Genomic DNA, 24,454 nt, shown 5'->3' on the forward strand with positions numbered 1-24,454 from the left:
CAATTCTTAAGTTTCAAAATCATTTTTTTATTTTTCAACAGAGTCACCGTTAAGGCTAACACATTTCTCCCAACGTGTAAAAAGTTGTTTCATTCCGCCACTGAAAAACTCTTCCGACTTTTCTCGAATCCACGATACCCTGGATCGAATCCTCAAAATACACCGGATGAATGTAACGATCTCAAGCCTGCACATACCTTTTAAGGGAGAATGTTACTTCCACATGCCACAAGGAGTGCTTCTGAAGGTCATTTTGTCTGTGGTCTACAAGCATGTGTGCATTGGTTTTCAGCCTACCCTCGTAATTTTATGAACTTTTACAATATGATCATTTTTTTCATTTTATATATAAGAAATTCATCAAAATATTCGTATGCATCAAAGTCAAAAAACTTCAACCAACAAATTTTCGTCGAAAATATTAAATATTTTGTTAAATTACGCCATTTTGTCCATGAAAATTTTGTTAACATTTATTGATTCAACACCATAAAAAATTTCTGCTTTCAAATTTCCGTTTAAAAATATTGACAGCATAGAGATTTTTGGCCATTTATGAGTGGTTTTCAGTCCCCTATGCGGCGTGAGAAGTTCACGCATTAGCAGGTTAGACATGGGGAAGAGTTCCTTTCCTTGGGCCGCCCATGGTTTCCGAGAAAGATCTGGTATCCAGAACATTTTGGACGAAGCTGAGCGTGCCATGATAATATCAAAGGAGTCGGCACGCTAGGTTCCTTGGCTACTGACTCCTTTTCAGAAGGAAAGACGGTGGTGCGACCGGTAATCAAAACGATGTGGCTTCTGAAGTTTGCTAAATCTACCCTATTCTCCCGATCTCGCCCAAAGCGATTTTTTCGTATTCCAAGAACTTAAAACACCATTGCTGGGTCGGAGATTTGATGGCAAAAATGACGTGATTGAAGAGATGGAATAGTTGTTTCCGACGCAATCTGCTGAGTTCTGTAACAGATAGATAGATATAGATCTTTATTTGGACGAAATTGAGACCAAATTGTCCCTCCTTCGATTTAAACCCATTACTCTATGCATACTATTATAATATCCATAAAATTTATAAGTACATGCTTACACAATACCTACATACGTGCCGTACTCTTAAATACATATAGACAGACAAGCATCCATTACGCACAGCAATGTACATCTAAAAATATAAAAACATCCATATATACATACATTTAATGTAATGACGACCTACAAAAGGTCAAGAAACGCTGATGGAAATGTATAACTCCGAATGGTGACTATTATATAGTATAGAAGAATAGATATGGAGAAATCCCAAAAATAACAAATAATAATGAAGTTTACATCTGTATTATTTTGTCAGTAGTAATTAAAAGTTTACGATACCCCATCGAGAGTGAGAAACTGACGCAGATCTGTAACATTATTCTCTATGCTGATGACCCTCCAATCATAATTAGAGAGAGGTCTGTCAGGCGTACCCTATTTACGGAATTCTATTTATAATGTATCTGAAATTCTTTTCTCGCTGCTTGGCACTCAATGAATGAATGCTGATTTTTGACCTTCAAGTAGGGTATCCAGGTGCTCTCAATACGCCAATAATGACAAAACAACCAGTTAAAGATGTTAAATTCATATCCAAACTTTAAACAGTTGCGAAAGTCGTGCGTGAAAATACATATTAATATTTTCTTGAAGTATAACTCGAGTTGATATTATATCGGAATTATGATTGTTTCGTCTTAATTATTTATATGCAGATTATCCAAAAGGCGTATTATAAGTACCTCACAATTTTCCTCATATGAACCCAAATTTTTAATTTGGTCAACGGAAGGTAAGGATGGAAAAAAGTAGGAAAGGTAAAAAAATGTTAGAATTAAAATATCCTACTAAAATATCTGCAATTAAACCTAAATGCATTCCTATGAATAAAATTATTCATTGGATACTCGAGCAATCCTGGAATTAAGTAATATTACTCATTTCAAAATAATCCGAAGTAGATGCGAAGGCCCGGAAGTACCCGGCCTGACCTAGATATGTAATTGTTTGAAAAATTTCACTGTATTAGAAAGTATGCAACCCATAAAGCATATGTTTCAATTTAGCAGGTAGCAGAGTTTAAACGAGGCCGTACGAGCTGCCAAGACGAGTATCACATTGGTCGACCAAATGAAGTGACAACTACAGAAACGGTGAAGAACATCATCAAAGTGATACTGGATGATCGTCTACTGAAAGTTTACGATCTAGCAGACATACTAGGCATTTTAAAAAGTACGGTACATCGCTTATTAACTGAAAATTTGGACATGAGGAAGCTGTGTGCAAGACGGGTGCCACGTTTGCTCACACTCGAGCAAAACCAGTGTCGCGAAGATGTTTCAATTGAGTGTTTAGCAAAGTTTCACAGCAGCAAAGCAGAATTTCGACCCGTTTCATAACCATGGATAAAACATGGGTCCATTAATTCACACCCGAGACAAAAGAACAACAAAACAATGGATTCAAAAGGGAGAACCACCTCCAAAGAAGGCGAAGACCGTTTCATCTGCTGGCAAGGTCATGACGTATGTTTTTTTGGATGCGCGTGGGACAATTTTCATTGACTATCTTGAAAAAGAAAAACTATTAATGGCAAGTATTATGCGAACTTATTGCAACGTTTGAGCGAAGAAATCAAGCAAAAGTGGCCGAATTTGGCTAAGAAATCAAGACAATGCACCGGCTCACAAATCTGTTATTGCAATGGCCCAAATTCATGAATTAGAGATTGAATTGCTACATCATGTACCCTATTTGCCAGATTTTGCCCCCTCCGGATTATTTTCTGTTCATAAACTTGAAAAAATGGCTCGGTGGTCAAAGATTTTCCAGCCGTGAAGAAGTGATGTCGGCAGTTAATGGCTAATTTGTGGAGCAAGAGAGTTCTTATTAAAAAAAGTGAGTCGAACTTATTGAAACTCTGAAAAGTGTATAGAGCTGAAATGGGATCATGTTGAAAAATAAATATATTTTTTTCCAAAATGTTTCTTTTACCTTTGTTGGGTCGGGTACTTATGGGATAACTCTCGAATTTGAACATGATATCATACAATTAATTGATTTTAAATCATTTCATAATGCCATGTTACCCAAGTCTTCCCCGCACTTAGAAGTTACTACAAGTACCACAAACTCATCAATGAAAATAAGGAGTCCGTAACAGCTCTGTCGAAATATCTATTTTAGAGTAAAGTGACGAAGTAAATGGATAATATCTGTGAACTAGTAGATTTTGAGAAAATAAATGAAGACAGGATGCTGATACTTAAAATAGCTCCCGAAATTTAACCAAGAATTAACTTGAAATAATAGTGGAAAATATTATGTTCAATAATATAAAGAAGTTTCAATCAGCGTTTGAAACGAAAAGCAGAATTCACTCATCACAGGCAAACCATTTTATTGGATCAACATTTCATGGCAAAAATTATACTATTATGGGACTAGCATGATACATAAGAGTCAAAGAACTAGGAATATGAAAACAAACCAAAAAGGACGACTGGAACAGTAATAAGTATTGAGAAAAGGAGTTTTTCTTCACTCATTATTCTCTAAGTACTCATTTAATCAGGTTTTGATAAATTACCTAAAGTCAAAATAAAAATAAGGGAAAGATGCCGGAAATCTTTACCGGACATGGTGATTTTCTAAGGTACCTAAAAACCTGTATAAATAAGTGAAAATGGACGCGTTAGAAATGCGATCGCGAAGACAGGCAAATCGAGCATTATGCAAAGCAAGATTGCGTTCGGTGCAGGTGAATTGAATTGGACACTTTTCTAACTCACCAAGGAAAATGTGATTTTCCGAAAAGAATTTCGCCACTCGATAAGAAGACATAATTTACGCTGAAAAAATAATGCACGAAAAAAATCACAAATTCATCCTAATATTATAGAGTTTAAATATGAACCAGTTTAAAGCAAAGAAAGAAGAGATACGGAGAATAGAAAAGATAAAGCAAGAAAAAAGATTAAGAGGAAGAGAGAAGCTATAAATCAAATTAGAATGGTATTGTTGTAAAATACAATCATTTTTCTTGTACACACAAGAAAAAGTAAAATTCATTGGCAACGTAAATTAATCAAATAATGTAAAACTAACGTTTATATAGCTTAATCATTTCACTGGGCTATCCTGTGGTAGGATTGGTTAAAAACTAACAGGGAACACCAAGTAGGCTGTAAACTATTGCACAGATGCCTTTAGACCACAAATAAAACGACTTTAAGAAGCACTACTGGTGGCATGTGGAAGTAACATCCCCCCTGAACACGTATGTGCAGGTTCATTCAGTTTATTTTGAGAAGCGGAAGTATGGAGACGTGTTCTAGTGCTATGTCAACGTGAGTCAAACAGCATGCTGTTATCGAATTTTTAACTGCTGAAAAAGTGACTCCTACTGAGATTCATCGTCGTTTTAAGGCTGATTATCGTGAAAATGCTGTTGATAGGTCTAATTTTAATCGATGGGTGGTATAATTTCGTGGTTGCGAGCATGGAAAAGGCATAATTGTTGATGAAACAAGCAGCGGACGTCAGATCACTGCCACAGACGATAAACATCGCCAATTCGTCGAAGATTTGATTCAAAATGACCGGCTAATTCTTCAAAAGCGTATCGCAAGCCATACTGGAATATCCAAGGAACGTGTCGCCTTGGGCGAACTTAGCCATTGGGATGCTGTAAAATCTGTGCAGGATGGGTACCACGCCCTCTCACAGACGGGAACAAACCAAACCCTCCTTGTTCCCCCCGATTTTTATTTTTTTCCTCAACTCAAGATACACCTCAAGGATAATCATTACACCTCAAACTATGAGGTGTAATGATTTAACTAGCTTTCAAGTCCTGGATTCGAAAAAAAGAAAAGTTAACTCGTGTTGACTTAGCACTAGAACACGTCTCCATACTTCCGCTTCTCAAAATACACTGGATTAATGTAACGACCTCAAACCTACACATGCGTGTTGAGGGGGAATGTTACTTCCACATATCACCAGAAGTTCTTCTGAAGGTCATTTTATTTGTGGTCTACAAGAATGTGTGCATTAGTTTTCAGCCTACCCTCGTATGAGGGGTAAGACCATGTTATTGGCTGGTAAAAGCCCATAAAATCCCCTCAACGTGGACGCGTAGTGAGGATTATTATTTTATAAATCTTCCGTTTTAAGTTCGGGTGGCGGTTTCCAGCGTGGTCTCAACTTGGTTTGATGCCCGGAAGCTTTACTATTTATAATTCAAATATATACGAAAGGAGAATATTTGAGGGGACGGGGGAAGGAAGGATAGGGGAGAGGGTTGAGGAATTGAGGCGAAGAAGGTCAAAGGGGGGCGGAGAGTTGGGGAAACGAGTGCGTTATTATGAGGGTAACGCGGTGAGGTGGGGTTGGGGGGAAGGGGGACAAGACCTCAAAGCGCTCCGCCTCACCCAACGCACTCTTTTCGCACGGAGAGAAATTATGCAGCATGCCTCGTCCCACCCCCATAGCTCAAGGAAAAACAGCAAAAAACATCCCCTCCCTTGCCTCATCCCCTCTCACATTTCTTCAATTACCATCGCGACCTTCACCTCGCGCCTTAATTATTCAAAAGGCAGTATCGCCGACCGACCGTCTTTCACCTGCATGGCCACCCCTTCCTCCTCTACCCCAACCGGGGGACGCCACACCTTCTCCCGGCCCCGTTTAATGTGCGGTCCTGCCCCGATCTCTTCCTCCCCGTTCCAAGTCCCAGGGGTCCCATATCCGATCTCGCCTACCCCATGGGGCCTCGCCTCCCCATTAATATCCTACTGGCTAATTCTTCCAATCTCACCCCTACCCCGGGCTCTGTGGTCTCCGTCTTCATAGGAACAACCCAAGGGGGACTCTTACCCGGGAGGGCGGTCGAGTCGGCTTTGTCGCCGCTCCAAGGCGACGAAGAACTCCGTCAGTTGCGAGGGTCTAGGGAGTGGGCATACTATTTAAACATCAGGTATGCCGCAGGGTATCTCGACCGTGCTTAGATTTCTGTGCAATGTGATAGCTTCGGCGGTGTGACGAAGCTCGGAGAGAGGCGAGAAGACAACGGTTTTAGAACTATCTGGAATAATTGTACAAATTTGTGGCTTTTGCATGTAATGTTTTTCTTAATTACAGGTGGCGCACTAACACCCCCCACCACACGTTCTTCTGGTGGCTTGCGGGGTTTTAATTACATGTAGATGTAGAATAATATGACTAGCAAACTAGTGTCTTGAAATAGTCTTTCAAAATGGCGAACCATTTGAATCAAACTGTATTTTGATTCAACAATAAACATGAAACTAAAAAGAATATCAAGTCATTTCGCACTCCTGGAGAAATCCAATAAGGATGAAGTGGATTCGGACATATCAGGGAAAGAACGAATTTTGCGACTTAAGGGGTACTAATAATCCTGCGTGTATGCGATACCACAATGCATCAAATGCCTAACCTCTCGAATCCCATGCGATTTCGAGCCCACAAGGAATGACATTCAAAATTAGCTGTACGATATTTTCCATCAGTTCTGAATCCTTTACATCGGAGAGTTATCGAAGTGATTGGGGTGTCCCTGAATCAGACATTATGGCCATATTATAATCTAATTATCGTGGACGAGATTGCTTCACGACCGCCAAATTGTGGCCAAAAGTTTCTTACGTTTAAATCATTGTTAAGTAATTGCATTCATTGTGTAACATTAGTTTTTGGCTATCATAACAGTAAACCGTTGATATAAGGCGATATCTTCATTAAAGCAGAATTTTTACTTCATGTTCAATTCTATCGGGAGTTAATTATCATTCGGAGTATTTTACTCAATTCAAAGTCCCCCCGACGGCATCAATTTTTTTTTGGTTACATATTAGGGAATAGTTGAAAAAAATAGAACACATTAAATTTTATCTTTAATTAATTTAAAATTGATAATAATCCTATGAATACGCCACTGCTCCACCCACTTAAAGTATTCTACCAAAAGCTTAAAACTTTTCTTGCGATTCTGCCTGGTGAATCACGATTTTTTTAAAAAGCCCAGTAATAGTTTGCTCAGATTTTTAGCGTAGAAAATTTTAACCATAAGACTATAAAAACTAAAAATATAAAATTTCATGTTTAAAAAGATTGAAAATAATGGCATTATAATCTCACAATTTTGTGTAAAAATCATATTTCTTTAAACCAATTCGACAGAAAGTTTAGAATTCGACGCCCACATTGAGGTTTTGCGGGTAAACTAGTTCCCGAAAATTGACTGTATACTTTTGAAGCTTAATATTTCCGTAAGGGAGACTTGAAAAAATCTTTACACATTAACTTGTACAGCCATGCTACCCGATCGTGCGCAAAGAGCGTAACTCAATGAAGATTATCAAATGTCTATTAACATGAAGAATACAGCAGATATATCGGAAAAATACTTAAAGCTATCGTCGTGACGGCATATGCATTGAAAAGCATCATATGAATCAATTAAAGAGCATGAAACAGAAATTGGAGGGAATACTAGACGAAAATTAATTTGGACTTGGGTAAAGCAGGGAAAAGAGACAAGGCGATTTAGTTATATTGTAAGCTTCTTAGAGAGAGGTGGAGAGGGAGGGACACACTTTCATTAGAATTCTTGGATTTGGGGAGCGCATCCAATAAAGTCAAAAGGAACAGACATCTACCGACGGTTCAGGATATTGGAGTGTATTTGTAATACCCAAAGGGTAATAGGTACTCAACCTGCACAAAGACCAAACGGCTGTAATGAAATTTGAACTCGGCAGAGAAAAAGCAATAATAAAAAAGAATAAAGGAAAGGGATGGACAACAAAAACAATTGTTTTCAGTGTTTACACCGCGGAATAATGGATGGATTGAAGGTAAACATGAAGGAATTGAGTATCAACGGTGAAATATTTTACGCTTTCTGGCGTTTAAATGACTTCAAATGGAAGGGGATCTAATAAACAGAAGGTAAGCATGAGAAATAAATGCAAAAGTGCACTTAAGTAAAGAAGAAAAAATGGCCGTGTCAGGAAGACTGAAGACATTAAATCTGAGATTGATAAATCAGAACTCAGAAGAAGTGGAAGTTTTATAATATTTTAGTTGCAGAATCACCACCGATAAAACGCACACGAGGGCTTGAAAATAGAGTACAGGACGAGAAATATTTCTATTTGAATAAGTATCTAACAATTACGAGATGCTGATAAATTATAATGAAGACACACGCATGGAGTAATTATCAATGGATATGGAAAAAAAAGACGACGGTAGCTGCTGCGAAAAGGACGACAGAGAAAATAGGAAGGTACAGAATAGTTATGAAGACAAAGCAGCTAGTCGACTTGATAATCATTAAAAACTTCTTCACAATCCCTTCAGTATAATATTTCCATTATATGGGGAAAAAATAAGGGGTAGAAAGGGGCATATTAAGCTCCGGAGAATCAAGAAACCTGCCGAGACCATTACATTGGATTAATGGGTAACTTGAGTCCAAAAAAAGCGCCGATAGCAAGAGACACGTGTTTTTTTCAACCAACCTTTCAGGATCAACTGACCTTTTGCGCTTACCTGAATCACTATGAGGTAATCAAGGATGCTTTCAGGACGACATTACTCCGCTGTTTTTTTTTTTTGCAGTGGCAAAAACTGCTGGACGAAAAATTAAGTCTTGGCATCTTAAAAAAAAATTCCACTGCAGAATTAATTTTAATATTAACTGCTCTTACTCTTCGGCATTTTTTAAAACGAAGGGTTTATTTTAATATCAGTATCAAGTGAAAATAAGGCCACAGAAAACAAGGCGAGAGGGAAACCAGCACAATGAAATTATCATCGAGATGTAGGGAAGCTTTTAAGTAAAGTAAAAAGAGTAAGGTACACGGGAAATGAAAGATCTGAAGAATTTAAGTGGATCATGAGCACACTTATGCTATGAAACACACTCTGTTAGAGTTATATGAGGTTTGAAAGCAGTAAATGCTCTGCCATTGAGCTTAATTTCAAAACTTTTGATCTAATTAATACAGTGTCAAACTTAAAAACTAAAAGGTCTATATCGATGGAAAACATCGGAATTGAATTACAAGCCAGGAAAAAACAGATTCCCTGTCGTAACATTCAGCGATTGAAACTGGATGGGAGTTAATTTCATTTTGACTCTAATGATCATGTAGCGGGAAGCTCCTTTCTTTTCAAAGGAGATCATTTCAAATCATTTTAGGAATAAGTCTATCTATTATACTCTGGAGGGCTATCTCATGCCTTATCACCGTTTCCTCTCTATCACACGGGTTTAACAAAATAAGATTATTCCTCCAAAAGAAAGAAAAACAAGAAAAACTCTTTCCGATTTTAAGGCAATAGTTCCTCCCAGTTTTCAGTTTACTTCCACCTCCCCTTAACCCTTAGAATGTTTTCAAATCTCTGTGAAAGACAAGAAATAAAACAATTCTTGGTCTCTTAAGAAATGTTTTTCACTTTCATAAGATTTCCGGGGTTATAAGATTTCCGGGTAAACCTTCGGTGTTTCTTCCCCTGGCATGATTTACGTACTGTTTCCATGAGAGAGAGAAATGGTAGCAGACGCTGCCATAATATTTCATTATTTTTTTGAAATTATAAAAGAAAATCCAGTGAATTCCCCGCCATCAATCTACAGTTTGGGGTCTCAGCTATTGGATTTTCTTAATTAGTAAAATAAAATAATGACGTATCCTCAACGGAAAATTTGAGTAGTTCAAGAAATTATGGTTTTCTGAACGCTTTGAATTGAAAGTTATCCGAGATTTTGTTGTTTCTGAAAACCTTTAAAGCATTTAATTCCATGTATGACAATAGCATTATCAATAAAGAACACTGACAATAGTTCAATAGAATTCTTGATTTTTTACAAACTAAGACATTATCTAAATTTTGAGCTATGAAAAAATTCCTCTAAGTGTTCCAAACGTGTTTATATTGAACTATACTGGCCTGACCGCCCGTTTTTATCACTGCCCTCCTTCTTACCTACCACCCTACAATCGCAACCCACCCTCCGAACACGCTATTCCCCCAATCCTTTTCCCAACCAACATCTCTGACGAAATATGTATATAAATAAGTATAAGTGTAACCGTATCATGGACCATTAGAACTAAGGATGGATAAATGGCTCGGTCTTTAAGACGGTTTTAACTTGACTCCGTCATTTACCCTAATTAACTAGAGAGGACGGAAAGAACTCATTCCACCAATTGGGGGAGATGTTAAGCACTTGTGGCCATTATTTGAGAGGACGGTGGCAAGTAGATGGCGATATTCTGGCGGTAGGAAGGAGGGGAGAATAAAGAAGGGTGAAGCGGGAAGAGTAAATGGAAGGAATGGAAGGCAGGTTGAGTTTTTTTTGTTTTCTTCATAATGACAAACTTCCACGACATATCGCCTGAATCTGTTGAATATATCTAACCTAGTTTCATTGTTTTCGATGATTCACGTCATACTCTGAGATTCCACCAATGTTATTTCAACGCCTAATACTTTTATTTTGCTTATAGAACAAAATTATCCCATCAAAACTATTCCATACAAATTCTTTCTGATTGCTTCACTGCACGATGGTCATTGAATACAAGCGTCAGCCCTGTGCGAGAGGAGAGTGAGCGATCTGTTATTCCATGCTCATATCAAGAAGCTTCGGGCGGGGATATTGCGCGTTAATATCATGGATATTTCTATAATTTAGACCTATGATTCCAAATTATCATAGCCTTTGGGCCAACTAAAAACCAAATCGTACGCAATCACGAAATCATATTAGCATCATAAACAGGTAGCATGAATGCTCCCTGATGGGAGTGGGAAGAGATGGGGAGGGAAAGGGAAAATTGATATGCCAGGAGATACCAAAGGAGGACCCAAACGTACCGATAAATAAGGCAAGAAACACAATACCGTATTCCCTGGAGATTCACTCCTCATACTGATGAATGCGTTGGGAAGGATCCGAGCTGGATAGAGGGCTAGGATAAACATTATTAGTTTAAGTTGGGATCATAAACTACCAGAAGTAGAACGGCACCCGGCTGGCTACGGTTAATGATAACAGTTCACAAGAGCTTAGAAAAAGCATTCAAAGGAGGATGAAAGAAGAGAGAACTTACCTGTTTCTCTTCCTCATGCTTTCGGCGTGCGGCGACTTGATATACTCGTCCACTATCTGCTTCCACCTCCTCCGACACAGCCACCCCCTGAAGAAGCTTTGCACCTTCTTTATCTTCCGCAGCTCCTCCGTCTCGTCCCTGATGAGGCCCCCGGCACCCGCGGCCGCACCTCCCGTGCCGGCCCCCGCCAGCCCCCCGAGGCCCGCGCTCCCGGAGCCTCCCATCAAACCCCCGAGCATGATGGTGTTGGCGGACTCACGGGCCGCCACCGGCCGCCACTCCCTTTTCAGCGCGAACAACTGCGGGGTGGGGGCGGAGGAGAGAAAATATCCTCAGTAAGATTAAAGTGGGCGGAGGGAGGGGTGGGGGGTTGTTGGTGGTCTGAGGCAAGGAAGAGGGCTCGGGAGTGTCAGGTGATACTCAAGTTATTACGATGAAAATTCGCTCCCGCTCGTCAATCGTTGGAACGAAACCGTTCAAAGAGTGATGTAGCGTCATTGCGTCGCATAAGGTTATGGATAGAAAAAAAACACCATGAAAGTTAAAAAAAAATATTATCATGACTATTTTATCCACTTTTTTACGTTAAATTCTTTGGTATGATAATAAAAAATACATTTTTATTCAAAATGTTCCACAGCTCATTACCATATGAATGAAAATGTATGTACTTGAATTGTTGCGGCTGGCAAGGGTGACGCAATCTTTGTTAGAACATTGAAAAATGAGCTTCACACATACTTTGGCGCATAAGAAAAATTAAAATCAAACATACTTCCGAATGAAAAGATTATTTCAAATGTTTTTACATGATAATAAATCCATTGGAAGTAAAACTACCCTCTTCCTTATGCGTGGATTCAAATACTTCTATAAATGCTTCACTTTTCTTACACTGCGATCGCTCATTTCATTTCTTTCTTTCCTCTGATTTGGATTACCATTTATAGCCCGTTCTTCGGGTCTGTTTCATAGATGCACGTCAGATGCAGAAGGAAGGTTTACAGACACTTTCGTAGCACGACCACTGCAGAAAACACTTAAGAGTCGTTTTCGAATGGGTAATAGAAAAGTATTTTCCGCTCTTTTCCTACAGAATAACCAACCTGACTGTAGACTCTTGTTGCCGACCAAATATTTGAACTCTTAAAGATAGTGTCCTGGAAAATCCAGGAATGGTGCATGCAGTTTTCTACGCAGTAATATACAATTTATAACTGACCGAAAATTATGAAACATCTCAAATAATTTACGAATCTACTCTATCCGTTCAATGTTAATGAATAACATTGAAATTAATTGTGAATGAAAATATGCAGGACAATAAATCCATTGGCTTTCTTCTGGCTACATGTCGAATACATAAACACACAACGTAACTTACATCATTACGCGAATAAACCCTTTAAATTACAAATTACTCTCTTTTCTTTCTAGACCAATTTTAAACGTGAAATGTGGTGAAACCTACCTCAAATATTGCAGGTGATCCTATAATCATCTACAATAATGCATTAATCAACGATTTATGCAGCCATTAAAAATCACAGCGGGATAGTTTTTCCTGAATTCCATTTCTATTGCTAAACCTAACATATTTGGGCTAAGTAAAATCATTTTGTTGCATATAGGCCAGGAAAATTTGCAAAACACGCAACTGGTTCTGCATTTTTTCACTCATGAATTCAGCTTCTTCCGTAGTAGGCAATTGCTATTTTTTTTAAATGCGGTTCTCATACCATATTGAACATATTTCTCGGAAAATATCAGACAACGTTGGATTCAGATGAAACCACTAAGGATAGAACATAATGAAGCGCATGAAAGATGAATCAAGGCGTTAGCGTCATTTCTAATGATTATTCTTATCAAATAATGAAATTATCTATTTCAAATTTCTCCATTATATGGCTTTAAATATTAGGATCAATGCATTGAATGCTTTAAAAATTATTTCATCCAGGTAACCACCTTGGTAAGCGATGCACATGTTAAGTCGGTCAAGAAAATTTTCGAAAACTCTTTTCAGCATATCTTGCGTTATCCCAGCGATGGAACCTGTAATTTCTTCCTTAGGAGCTTCCAAGGTCCTTGGTCGAACTTAATAAATCTCAGCTTTGTGATATCCCCAAAGAAAAAATCGCTAGGGCTCAAATCCGGGGAGTGAGGGGGCGATGGAACATCCTCTACTAAGGATATCAGGCGGCCGAGAAATTTTTCTTGCAGGATTTTGTGTGAACTACGGGCGGTATGGGCCATCGCACCCTCCTGTTTAGACCAAAAGGCTTCTGTGTCATGTTCCTCCCCATTTTCTTCCATTTTGGGGAATAAAACGTTCTCCAGCATCTCACAATAGCGCACCAAGTTCACAGTAACAGTTGAACCTTGGCATTCAAAAAAGTAAGGCCCAATAATGTCTATGGAGAACAATATATATATATATATATATATATATATATATATATATATATATATATATATATATAATATAAATTATATATATATATAATTTATATTATATATGTTTTATTATATTTATTAAATATATGCATATTTATAATAAAGATAAAGGACACAGACAAAAACACGCAGAAACACACAAAAAAGAGACTCACTATTTTTCGAATTTTCGGTGGTCGTGGCCACCTTTGTCAAGGAAGAGAGGGACAGGACTGAAGGGAATACGAGGGCTGGAGCGATGGATGGAAGGGGAAGGTGGGGAGAAAATTCGGAAGGAAGTGTTTGGAGGGGCAGCGTTAGAAGGGTGGGGAAAATGTAGAAGGTGATGGGGGTATACATTATTATTCACGTCCGTGAGACCTTCAAAAAGTGTTATATATATAATATATATATATATATATATATATATAATAAAATAAAAAATATATATGTATATAATAGCAACAGCTTTTAAAATTTAAATTCACATCTCAACCAATTAGTTATTATCATGGTTATTGATAGCCATGATGTGGCTCAATTAACATCACCTTATCAACACAAAAATGTTTAAGGCTTTATTTTTGATCAATTTGGTAGGTTTCAGCAAGTAACGGCGGTTTTCGAAGTTATTAATGGCCGGTGGCAATCTTCTAATTCCAACAAAAATGGCATTAGCTGAAAGAGCATGATGTGGCAAGCACATTTATATAGATATATCTTCTTCTTATTTTCATGATTAGCGTTGCTAAAATTGATAATTATAATAAAAAGACGGTCATATAAAATCCAACATGGACAAACTTACTGAATCGACAATCTTTTTTCCTAAATCTCTCCACCAAGAAAATTTTCCAGAAGAAACCAAGCCAACTCTTTCTCCTAGTTTATTTCTCTTTCAATGATTTCTCGATGGAATTTTATTTATAGCGTGATATCAAGATAAATACAGGAATGAAAATGATTACGTTTTCACGAACGAGAAAACCGAGCAATAATTGAAACAACTCTCGCTGATACTTTATTTACAGATCGATCCGAATTTCGAGAAAACCATTGGGCTGAACTTCTAATTGGAATGTCAAATTAAAGATTGCAACTTGCTCAGGTTGATAGTGGATAATTAAATAAACTCACGTGTAATACAGGCACACTAACATAAAAAGCGAAGTACTCGGGAAATTATAGTAACATATTTTAGGTTTGTGAAGAAATGGAGTTTGGCTGAAGTCTATAATTTGATTTTCGATTAACACATTACTTTCATCTATCCTGAGCACAATAAGAGTAATTCTCAAAATAACGAGAGAACGAGTATTCTCTCATACTGTAACTTCCATGTAATAAAGTAGCAATTAAAAATATTATTTTACTGTCGTGATAAAATTTGTGGTTGGTTGATGAGTTATTATTATGACAATTATTTTCTGTCCATTATACTCACTTAAATTTTAACTCTGAGTCAAAATATTACTTCATGGGGTTAACAGAACTATTCAATGTTTACTTTCAATTCAATGAAAAATTAGATACTACATTTCTCCCTTTAAAACACGACTCTTAAAAATCAATATAATTCCTGCCTCCCTTCGTTCCGACCAGCTTGCTTATACTTCTTTTGTTTCTGCCTCGTCTACTTAGCAACCGTCAACCGTCCGTTTCCGAAATCAAAATTACTCCCCTACAACTGAAGATTCCGACCATCAAATAAATATTAATTAATATGATGCTCAGCATATGTTATCGCAAAAGGATGTGCCGTGGATTTATGCCACTGATTTGACACAATTGTATGATAATGAAAGAATCAATTCCAATCTTGTCTTTCGTGTGAGTGTTGACTCATAAAATCCATTCATGTGGCTGATGTACGTAAGCGAACTGCATGAACTCTTGACAGCTATGACGAAGTGTCTTTCCGCCGATGCCTGAAAATTACTGTTGAAATGATAGCTGAGGAAGTTCAAGTAAGCGTTGGAACTCTTTAAAATATCATTCATAACCATTTAAAGTACAGAAAAACGTGTGGAAGATGGGTTTTCAGGCAGCTTACTAATGATAATAATGAATTGAGGCTTTCCATTTGTCAAGGTTTGAAGCTACGAAGTTTGATTGCAGGAGACACTTTTTCTGAAAGAATAGGTACTTACGACGACGAATTCTAGAAGACTTGCCATGATGAACTGAACATTTCGAGGTTATGTTGACTTAAAATAATGGAACAGCCTTTCAGACCTCATTCCAAGATTGCCATTTAACACCCCCGAACAAATGATGAAGATTAATGGAATAGTTTTAAAAAGAGAGCAATAGTATCTTTACTTATTGAATGGCCCTCGTACTTTGTCGAATGCATTGCACATATTATTTAAAAAAATAATAACCCCATTACTCAGAGTTTCCGAATGCAAAATCACGTGTCACTATGCTTTCACGAAAGCTTTCCACACCATAGTTGAGACTGCGGGGTTTCTTAATTGAATTTAAAGGTGTAGAAATTAGAAGAACTGAGATAAGGTGTGTCTTTGGTATTAAAAAACTCCATGCTATATCACGTATTGATAAGAGTGATCTATCGCTCAAAATAGGTTTCAGATGCATTCAATACCTAAGATAATTTTTGAATTCTATATAGCATGAAACTAAATACATATTTTTAAATCTCCATTAAAATAACCGACTTTTAAAATCTACGTACTTCCTAACTCCCTTCATTCCGACCAGCATTCTTCTTTTGTCCCTGCCTCGCCTTCTTAGCAGTCAACCGTCCGTCACCAATCTACGTGCACGCATCCACTGTTCCTGCCTTCTTTGAATTCATCCCAGCAACCTCCCCTTTCTGTTACTATCCTGCTTTGTCATAAAGTTTCCAAGTGTATTGAAGACGAACAGATAAAACAACTTATGACTTTAAAAACAAAATTAAGTCGGTACATTTGAAAAAAGTGTACTGCAATCATTTTGGTAGACTTGGTTTGTTTAATGAGGGACTATTTTGGTACAGCTGATTTTGTTCGAGATATAAAAAATTAATAAGGTAATTATCTGGGATTCTAAAATCCAAATTACAATATACTTTGGAATATGAGTGATTTTAATGATTTGAATAAACTTTGGTTGGGTCAGAAAAAGCAAAACTTACGTAGTTCTTTCTTCGCAAAAAAATTCGCTTTCACGTATTTTGGAAATCCAGAGAATTGAATTTTCATAGTGTGACCAACCAACAAGTCCAATTGAGAGGTAAAACGTTAATGTGAGTAAAAAACTTGACAAATGTGTACTTCCCCGGAGAACTTAACCAAGTTGGGAAAGAGAACTTTTTTTCAGAGAGTAAGGAACAAAGATGCATTCTGTTTAACCAAGGGAAACTTCGCGGAGTATGTAAATGAACTATCTGGGCATGAAATTCAATTAAAACCGTGTCTTCAAATATTCACAGTAACTCACGGTTCCTCTGGTGACGTACAGAACGACCTTAAATCTTCTGGAAATGAATTCATGATCATAGCAATTGAAAAGGAAATACTGGAACCCATTTCCTGCTATCATCATTCATGAAACTACAGATATCAGGTCGAATCGGAAAGTTTTATGCGCTGGAGGGTTTTAACGACTGCAATGGCAAAGGTAACTCGGTCGCCAAAAACAGATGCTGGACCCTCTCTCAAGCCTGGAGAGAACAGGAGGGTTGAGGGAATAATACGAAAACACAAAGAAGATGCTCATACATTACCTTTGATCATAGATTCAAACCTTGTACTTTCACAATCCATCAGGTTAATTGAATCTGACAAAGTAAATTTTATTTCCTTTCCCGATTTAAATAGCCTTTTCAGTGAATTTAACCAAAGAATCCACCCTTAAAGCACGCATGTTGATAAGAGATTTCAGTTCCTACCTTTCAACAAGATAGAACTATAAAAGCAGACCATTAGAGATAATAAGCAATCATATAAAATTTGGTGACTAATAAATGCTTTTTCTGAGAATTAAAATGCTTTGTAGGATCGCGAAATTTTCGTTTCACCTCGAGATTAAGCCCGTTTTCCAAAGTAATTGTATTTTAACCAACTTCCTTGATATTATTAGTGGTGTTAGTAGGGTTTGTTTCAATATGATATCATAGCTAAAATGATGAAGAAACAATGTAAAGAAATAACCTTCTACAAACGTAAAAAGTGATGACTTTTTTACTGCTCATTAAGAACCTAAAGAGGGCACGAACGAGCTCTCTTCTCGGCAACCAATTAAATAAGTAAACCGAGTTCAAGTTCGGGTTAGAATAGCGAAACACTAAATTCTTTCATGCACTTAACTTCGAGATGATATTCGTTAGGATATTTTATGAAAGTGCAGTTGAAAAAAAAAATAAATTTTTTAGTCATTTAGGTAAAAACACAGGTACGACATTTTTAAGCATCTACTGAGTGGACCATGTCATGGTTAAAGAAATGATTTGGGGACAATTCTAACATTGTGCATTTAAAAAGCGATCCTTTCGTCGAAAAGCCTGATTCGAGGATGGAAAAAAATTGCTTTCTTTTTAAATTCACCAACATTCATGTTTTCTGAAGTAACGCGGTATTTTCCCAGAAAAGCATTGACTCTTCTGACTATTCTCTTCACAAGTAATTCTGCAGTGTTTTTGTTCTCCAATTAACGGAGAACTAAAAAATATCTTCACATCACTTCTGAGCCAAGAAAAGGTTATCTTCACGTTAACGAGTAAGGAACATTGAATATAAGGGTAACTTCTTGTCGTAACGACATTCGAGGTCGGCACGATTGATATTAATGGCGAAAAGTAGAGGAAATTTCAGATGCTTTACAGTGAATAGAAATAGGTACCTGTTTATGATTTTTCTCGAATGTGACTTGAATATTTATAAGTAATATTTCTGAAGAAAAATGTGAACACTTTTGAAAGGCCTAAAATAATGACGGTTTTTGAGATTGATTAACTGTCACGCTAGCCAGGTAGTTAGTTTGAATTATCGATTAATATCGACACTTTTTTCAATATTTCGATGCATAAAAATATGCAGTGTTGCTATTCACGCACATATTGAGATTTAATTCCATTATGAAAGAAAGAAGTCTCATAAAATACATGTACAGGGTTCGTCCGGAAAATAAGTGTACTGACTCCTGGGCTGGGCGCGCCGCTCCAGGCGCGCCCAGCACCGCTCTGACGGGCTGCGATTGGAGGGGGGTATGTTGGCAAGCGACGCTGAAAAAGGCTGTCGGCTCTGAGCTGTGGTGTAGTGAGGAGCTCTGTTAACGCGAACCTCCACGCTCGACCCACGTCACGGAACGCGATGCCGAAGTTTTTGGAGCAGCGTTATTCCATCAAATTTGCGGTAAAGCTTGGGAAATCGTCTACCGAAACTGTCGGTATGATTAACCAGGCTTATGGGGAGTCAGCCATGTCCAGAAACATGATCTTTCGGTGGCACAAGATGTTCGTGGAGGGGAGAGAAGAGGTCGACGACGAGTCTTCGAGAAGTTCCCGGTGATGCCTTCGCGGGAGCGTTCCAGGAATGGGAACGCCGCTGGAACAAGTGTATCGACTCACAAGGGTCCTATTTTGAGGAATATTAGCTTAAGATATGTAAAAGTGTAATAAATTTTTTTTCCTGAGCTCAGTACACTTATTTTCCGGACGAACCCTGTATTTCAATCAAAAAGTCAGAGTAAGGACAGGAGGTCCGTTGAAAGACGATATTGAAATAGGAAGGGGCGTTAGACAAGGATTCTGTTTGTTTCCAACCCTATCGAACATATATTTAGAAAAAATAACAATAGGCTTCTTTGATGGAAGTAGAGGAGTAAGCATCGGAGATAAAAAGTGGAATGTATCAGGTTTGCTGATAGTATGGCTGTAGCAGCAGATAGTAAACGAAAGTCACAGAGATATAAGCAGACCATAATGATAATCTTATGGAATGTTAATAAGAAAGAAAAGGACTAAGGGGGTAGTAATGAAAGGTAAAGGTAGATAAAAGGTAAAGGTAAAGACCAGTATCACATTGGAAGGTGAAGAGATCGAACAAGAGGAGATCTTTCGGCATTTGGAAAGCGTCATCACTGAAGAAGACATGCCCCCGTTCCAAGGAAATCAAATCAAGAATAGATATGGCAAAAGAGGGCTTAATGAGAAAAAACTACCATGCGAACCTTTGAAAATAGAACTAAGAAAGGGATTGGCAAAATGTTACTTTAGGAGTGTGCTGTCTTATGAAGCAGGGAAATAGCGTTTAATGAAAGAGTAAGTAAAAAGAATAGAGGCCTTCGAAATTTCAGTAATTTTGAAAATGAACAAATAATTTGGTCTTAAAAAATAAAAATAAGGGGAGTATAATTTCAAAAATCTACAATAGCGGGGTATTACGTTCAAAATTTCGAAGATAAAGACTCATATGTGTCTCGACCAATTTCTAATTAGTTGCATACACTCGTGAGTCAAACATTTGGCGTATTTACAGCACACACATAGAGCCCACGTATAAGATAATGACTGCTGTATCCTTTATTGCAATTTAAAGTTCTAATATTGCCTGACCATATTTCAAAGGAAATTATAAAAAAAATTACTGCTATCTTTTCCCCAAACGTTCGCTCTTAACCTAATTAATGTAACAAATGGGGAACCTTAAAGATGAACGACGCCGGAATTCGATGATTACTTTCCTCAAAGAGCGATTGAAAGTCAGAACGTTTTAAAATTCTTTTTCAGTATTTTTCTAGTCATAGAAAATCTGTTACTATTCTGCGAACTGCATAAAAAAAAGTACACAAAATGGGCTCTTTTCTTGGGGATCATGAATAAAACCTTAAAAATCTACCGCCTACCAAAAAAATTGTTATATTATTGCTTGAATTACATGGAGAGAAACTCAAAATAGGAGACAGGAGCATGAAATTACGATTCCATAGAGTCAAGTGACAAATGACTAACTAGGCGTTCTTTTCCTGTGAAGACTAAATAAAATGATTTTATTCAGATTTTTTTTAAGGTAATCTACCGGTTAAGGTAGGTTTTTGGATGGAGACAACTACCAAACAAATATTTTATTACTCCTAACAAAACACAAATTCCATCATCCTACTCTATATCAGGTCCCTCTTCATCTCTGAGTACTTTCTTCCTCCCTTCATCCCGTCCAACATCCCTATCCTGTTCCTTCCCTATCCTCGTTAGCCTAACATTCTCCCCTCAATTACAGTCTTCAACATCCCGCTGCTGGTCAATACCCCCTTCAGCCACTTTTCCTGCCTCCATAGGATTGCTCCCAACAAACCCCTCTCTTCGCCCACCATACCAAGTACTTCCTCGTTTGTTTTCTTCTCTGTCCATTTCACCTTCTCCATTCTTCTCCACACCCACATTTCGAAAGCCTCCTATCTAAGTCTAGCCTCCTGCTTCAATGACCACGTTTCCGCGCCGTACATAGCTACGCTCCATATCAAAGTTTTTACGAGTCTTTTCTTAACATCCTTTTCTAACGTCCCCGTCATTAACTCCCTCCTCCTTGTGAAAGCCTCTTTGCCTAGCGCAAATCTTCGCCTTACGTCCCTACTACTTTGACCGTGTTGGTCCAAAACACTACCGAGGTACGTAAACTGTTCTACCTGTTCTAGTTTTTGCCCTCCTACTTTAATGTTAAGCTTAGCCTTTTTCTTTCTAGAAAATCGCATAACCTTTGTTTAATTAATATTGATTCTCATCCCATACCTGTCGCACTGAATTTCCAATTCACTCAGCAATGCTTGCAGCCCCTTGGCTGACTGACAAACTAAAGCTTGGTCATCAGCAAACCTAACTGATTTTACGAATTCCCCTGCCGGGCACGACACACGGCCGATTGGGCCGAGCCCCGTAGTTGCCAGGACTCAAAATATCTGAATAGTCCATCATAATTTTCTTGGGAATGATAATTGAGGTGGTTTCCCGTTGCCTTCCTCAATAGTGTTTTTAAAGTGACACCATCACTTACTGGCCGCCCCACTGGGGTCAGACGCCATTGCAGCCGCCTCACCGAGGAACAGACGCTGCGTGGACTACCTTTCGTCTGGCTCCTAACTTTCGACCTCTCTGGCATGGGTGACCCTACCAGGAGCGATTATTATTACTCCCGCCAGCACAGCTCTAAGGGTCATCGGAACGCACAAGCCTTTCCACCACGTCAAGGTCGTAGTCCGGGGAGCGTTTTTTTCAGATATCTACCAATTAATGGTAATATATATTTGCTGGAGAGAAATAAGAAATGAAATAGTTCGATTAGTTAAAAGCGACGATAAGTAAAATAGCTAGTTAACAGATTAGAGGCATGTGCAGGCCGGTCCCTAATAAGAAACGTACACACACAAAAGTTCATTGACTGCCCAAGCGGGCAAGTATAAACCGTCCCGGTGAGTGAAGTCCCACCTTTACCGGTCATTGTACATAAGAAACGCATGGCATAGAGGAAAGAAATATGGCTGAGGTGGAAGTGCGGTTTGAGAGAAAGTGAAACTTAAAACTTGGAATAACATATGAATTCTTAATCGCACTTCCTCGCGATCTTAACCAAGGCTAAACACTTGTCACGCAAACATTATTTTCTCTAATTATTATGAGAGTTCAATTTGTCAACGTAAAGACATCGTTCCTGCTAACAAAAATTCCTCCTCTTATTCTTTCTCTGACCCGTTTCTAACATGCAAAAATTCGTGGTCCTCTCGTTAACGACATTCGCATTACCTATCATGGGTCTCCCATCCTTTTCTTTGAATTTTTAGAATTGAACCTCTAAACGTTAGCTCGTCCTTTAATATGAGTAAAAATGTCACTTGTCTTCTCCTCTGTCCAATTTATCTCCTGCGTTCTGCGTATACCACGTCCTCTTCTCAAAAGTCTCTGATCTATGTAAATCCTATTAGTGATAGGCTAGGTTTTAATACATTCAAGTCTAAGATTCATTTATACGCCTTCACTTGCATTTTTTCCTCTACATTAACAAAATTTAAGTATAAAGGAATCACAAGAGTATAAAACCGAGAAAAATATGCCACCATTTGGCAAAAAAACTGCGAAAAAGAAAAATGTGTCAGTGCGCACCGTAAAGAAAACAGCAAACGCCAATTAAATTAGTGTACACATAGTTGCAAATAACAATGGTATTGGTATTACTCATTGATACAACATTATCCCTAAAGCAATGCTTATGATTTTTAGGAGAGTTAGAATATTATTTAGCTAAATTCAAAATAATTGAATAATTGTTTTGTCTGCGGCCGAATCTTCATGATTTCATATTAGGAGTTAATTTAATACTTTCATGATTGCTACAACGATTATTCATACATTGAGGCCAATGCCGGAACATTCGTTTGCTAAGACGTATAAGATTTGTTGTACATTACAAAGGCCATTTAAAAATCTCAAATTTAAAAAAGCTATCTCGGAAGTCACTTCCTGTTAACTTACGGAGATTATGAAATAAAAGTTTTTGCAATCTGGCCATCAACCAACGTAAAAATATCCATTATTTATCATATTTAGAAAAGAATTAATTGTTTTACCAAGCAATGGACCCAGTTTTTACTTGTCATTCAATTCTTACTTCATTACTTTTTGACGCTAGCAATGGAGCGTGCTGGATAAGGTATTGATGGTTGGTGTACATTTGTGGAAAATTAATCGATATGAGATACAAATAGTGGAGAAATATTTAAAAAAACTGTCATCTGATTCTAAGATGGAGAGAACCGAAGAAAGGACGTTGATGAGAGACATCCAAAGCTACATATTACAAAATATAAAAAAAACCGTTTTGAGAAACTGCTATGAAGGAATGGTAGTTGGGGAAAATTGCGACGTAACACGAAAAACAAAAGGAGAAAAGCGAAGGAGAGACTCCCCCGCAGTGAACTACTTCCTAAGATACGAAGATGCATATCGCAAATTTTATTCGTACTTGAGACAGCAAAATGTGAAACTACGGAGGAATGAAACAACCTTAAAAATACAAAAGAGCAAATTTTGTTAAAAGATTGGAGGCTGGCGATTAGTGCGACTCAGATGCTATTTTACCTTCGAAGTTTTAAATACGTCCAATAAAAAAAACCGAAAAGATTTTTCCTGGTGCGACCATTTTTTATAATATTTTCCTAAAAAATGGTCGATATTAAACCTTTTCGAGGCACGGAGGTGCCGTTTTCATGGAATTTAGACAATGTCTCGTCACGAGCCATGCCTCGCATGTGTCCTTATACTCCCCAGGGCCCTGCCGGCTGCAAGTGGCGATTGCGAATATTTCAGGGCACATTTTCAACTGAACCTTCTCCAGTCACCAATTTTGCGGGTTTTATAGTGTAAAATAGGAATGCTGGCTAGGAGGTGCCTCTCTCAAAATTTTCGGTCGCCTGACACAAGTCTCCTCAAATTTATATACTTTTTCTTAAGCGTAAAGTCTTGCAGGAAAAGATTTTTCCTATGTTTTTGTTTAATAAACTAAACAAATTCACACACGAAGAAATATCCTGGCACGCAAGATTCACTCGCGGATTCCTGAGCTTCGTTTCCCTAGAATGCATTCCAATGGATGAGTTGGATGGTTGACATACTGGGGATTTTAATGAAAATTGTTTACATGGAAACTAGATAACATTCCAAAAGGGACAACTTATGGAAACAAAGACTGTGCCACCTAATGCCGATAATTGTTTTATGCAGGTAAAATGAACCTTACAGTATTTCTCGTATACGACACCACAATGTGAAAACAATTTCTCGAATGAAGACTTCCTGATGATTAATTAAAATTCCAATATCATAA

At 37.8% G+C, this 24,454-nt stretch overlaps 1 protein-coding gene across 3 annotated transcripts in view; it reads right to left on the reverse strand.

The window, feature by feature from the left end:
* Window positions 1–24,454, reverse strand: part of LOC139694977 (ras-specific guanine nucleotide-releasing factor 1-like) — a 612,331-nt gene that overhangs the window by 110,478 nt on the left and 477,399 nt on the right. For all 3 annotated transcript variants that reach the window (XM_071593533.1, XM_071593532.1, XM_071593531.1), the window contains exon 5: window positions 11,196–11,494. In XM_071593533.1, coding sequence (XP_071449634.1) covers window positions 11,196–11,494 — 299 coding nt within the window. The remainder of the gene's footprint in view (window positions 1–11,195; window positions 11,495–24,454) is intronic.

This window comes from Hetaerina americana, unplaced genomic scaffold (assembly GCF_022747635.1).
Source record: "Hetaerina americana unplaced genomic scaffold, ioHetAmer1.1.p SCAF_6, whole genome shotgun sequence".
In the NCBI taxonomy this organism is placed as follows: domain Eukaryota; kingdom Metazoa; phylum Arthropoda; class Insecta; order Odonata; family Calopterygidae; genus Hetaerina; species Hetaerina americana.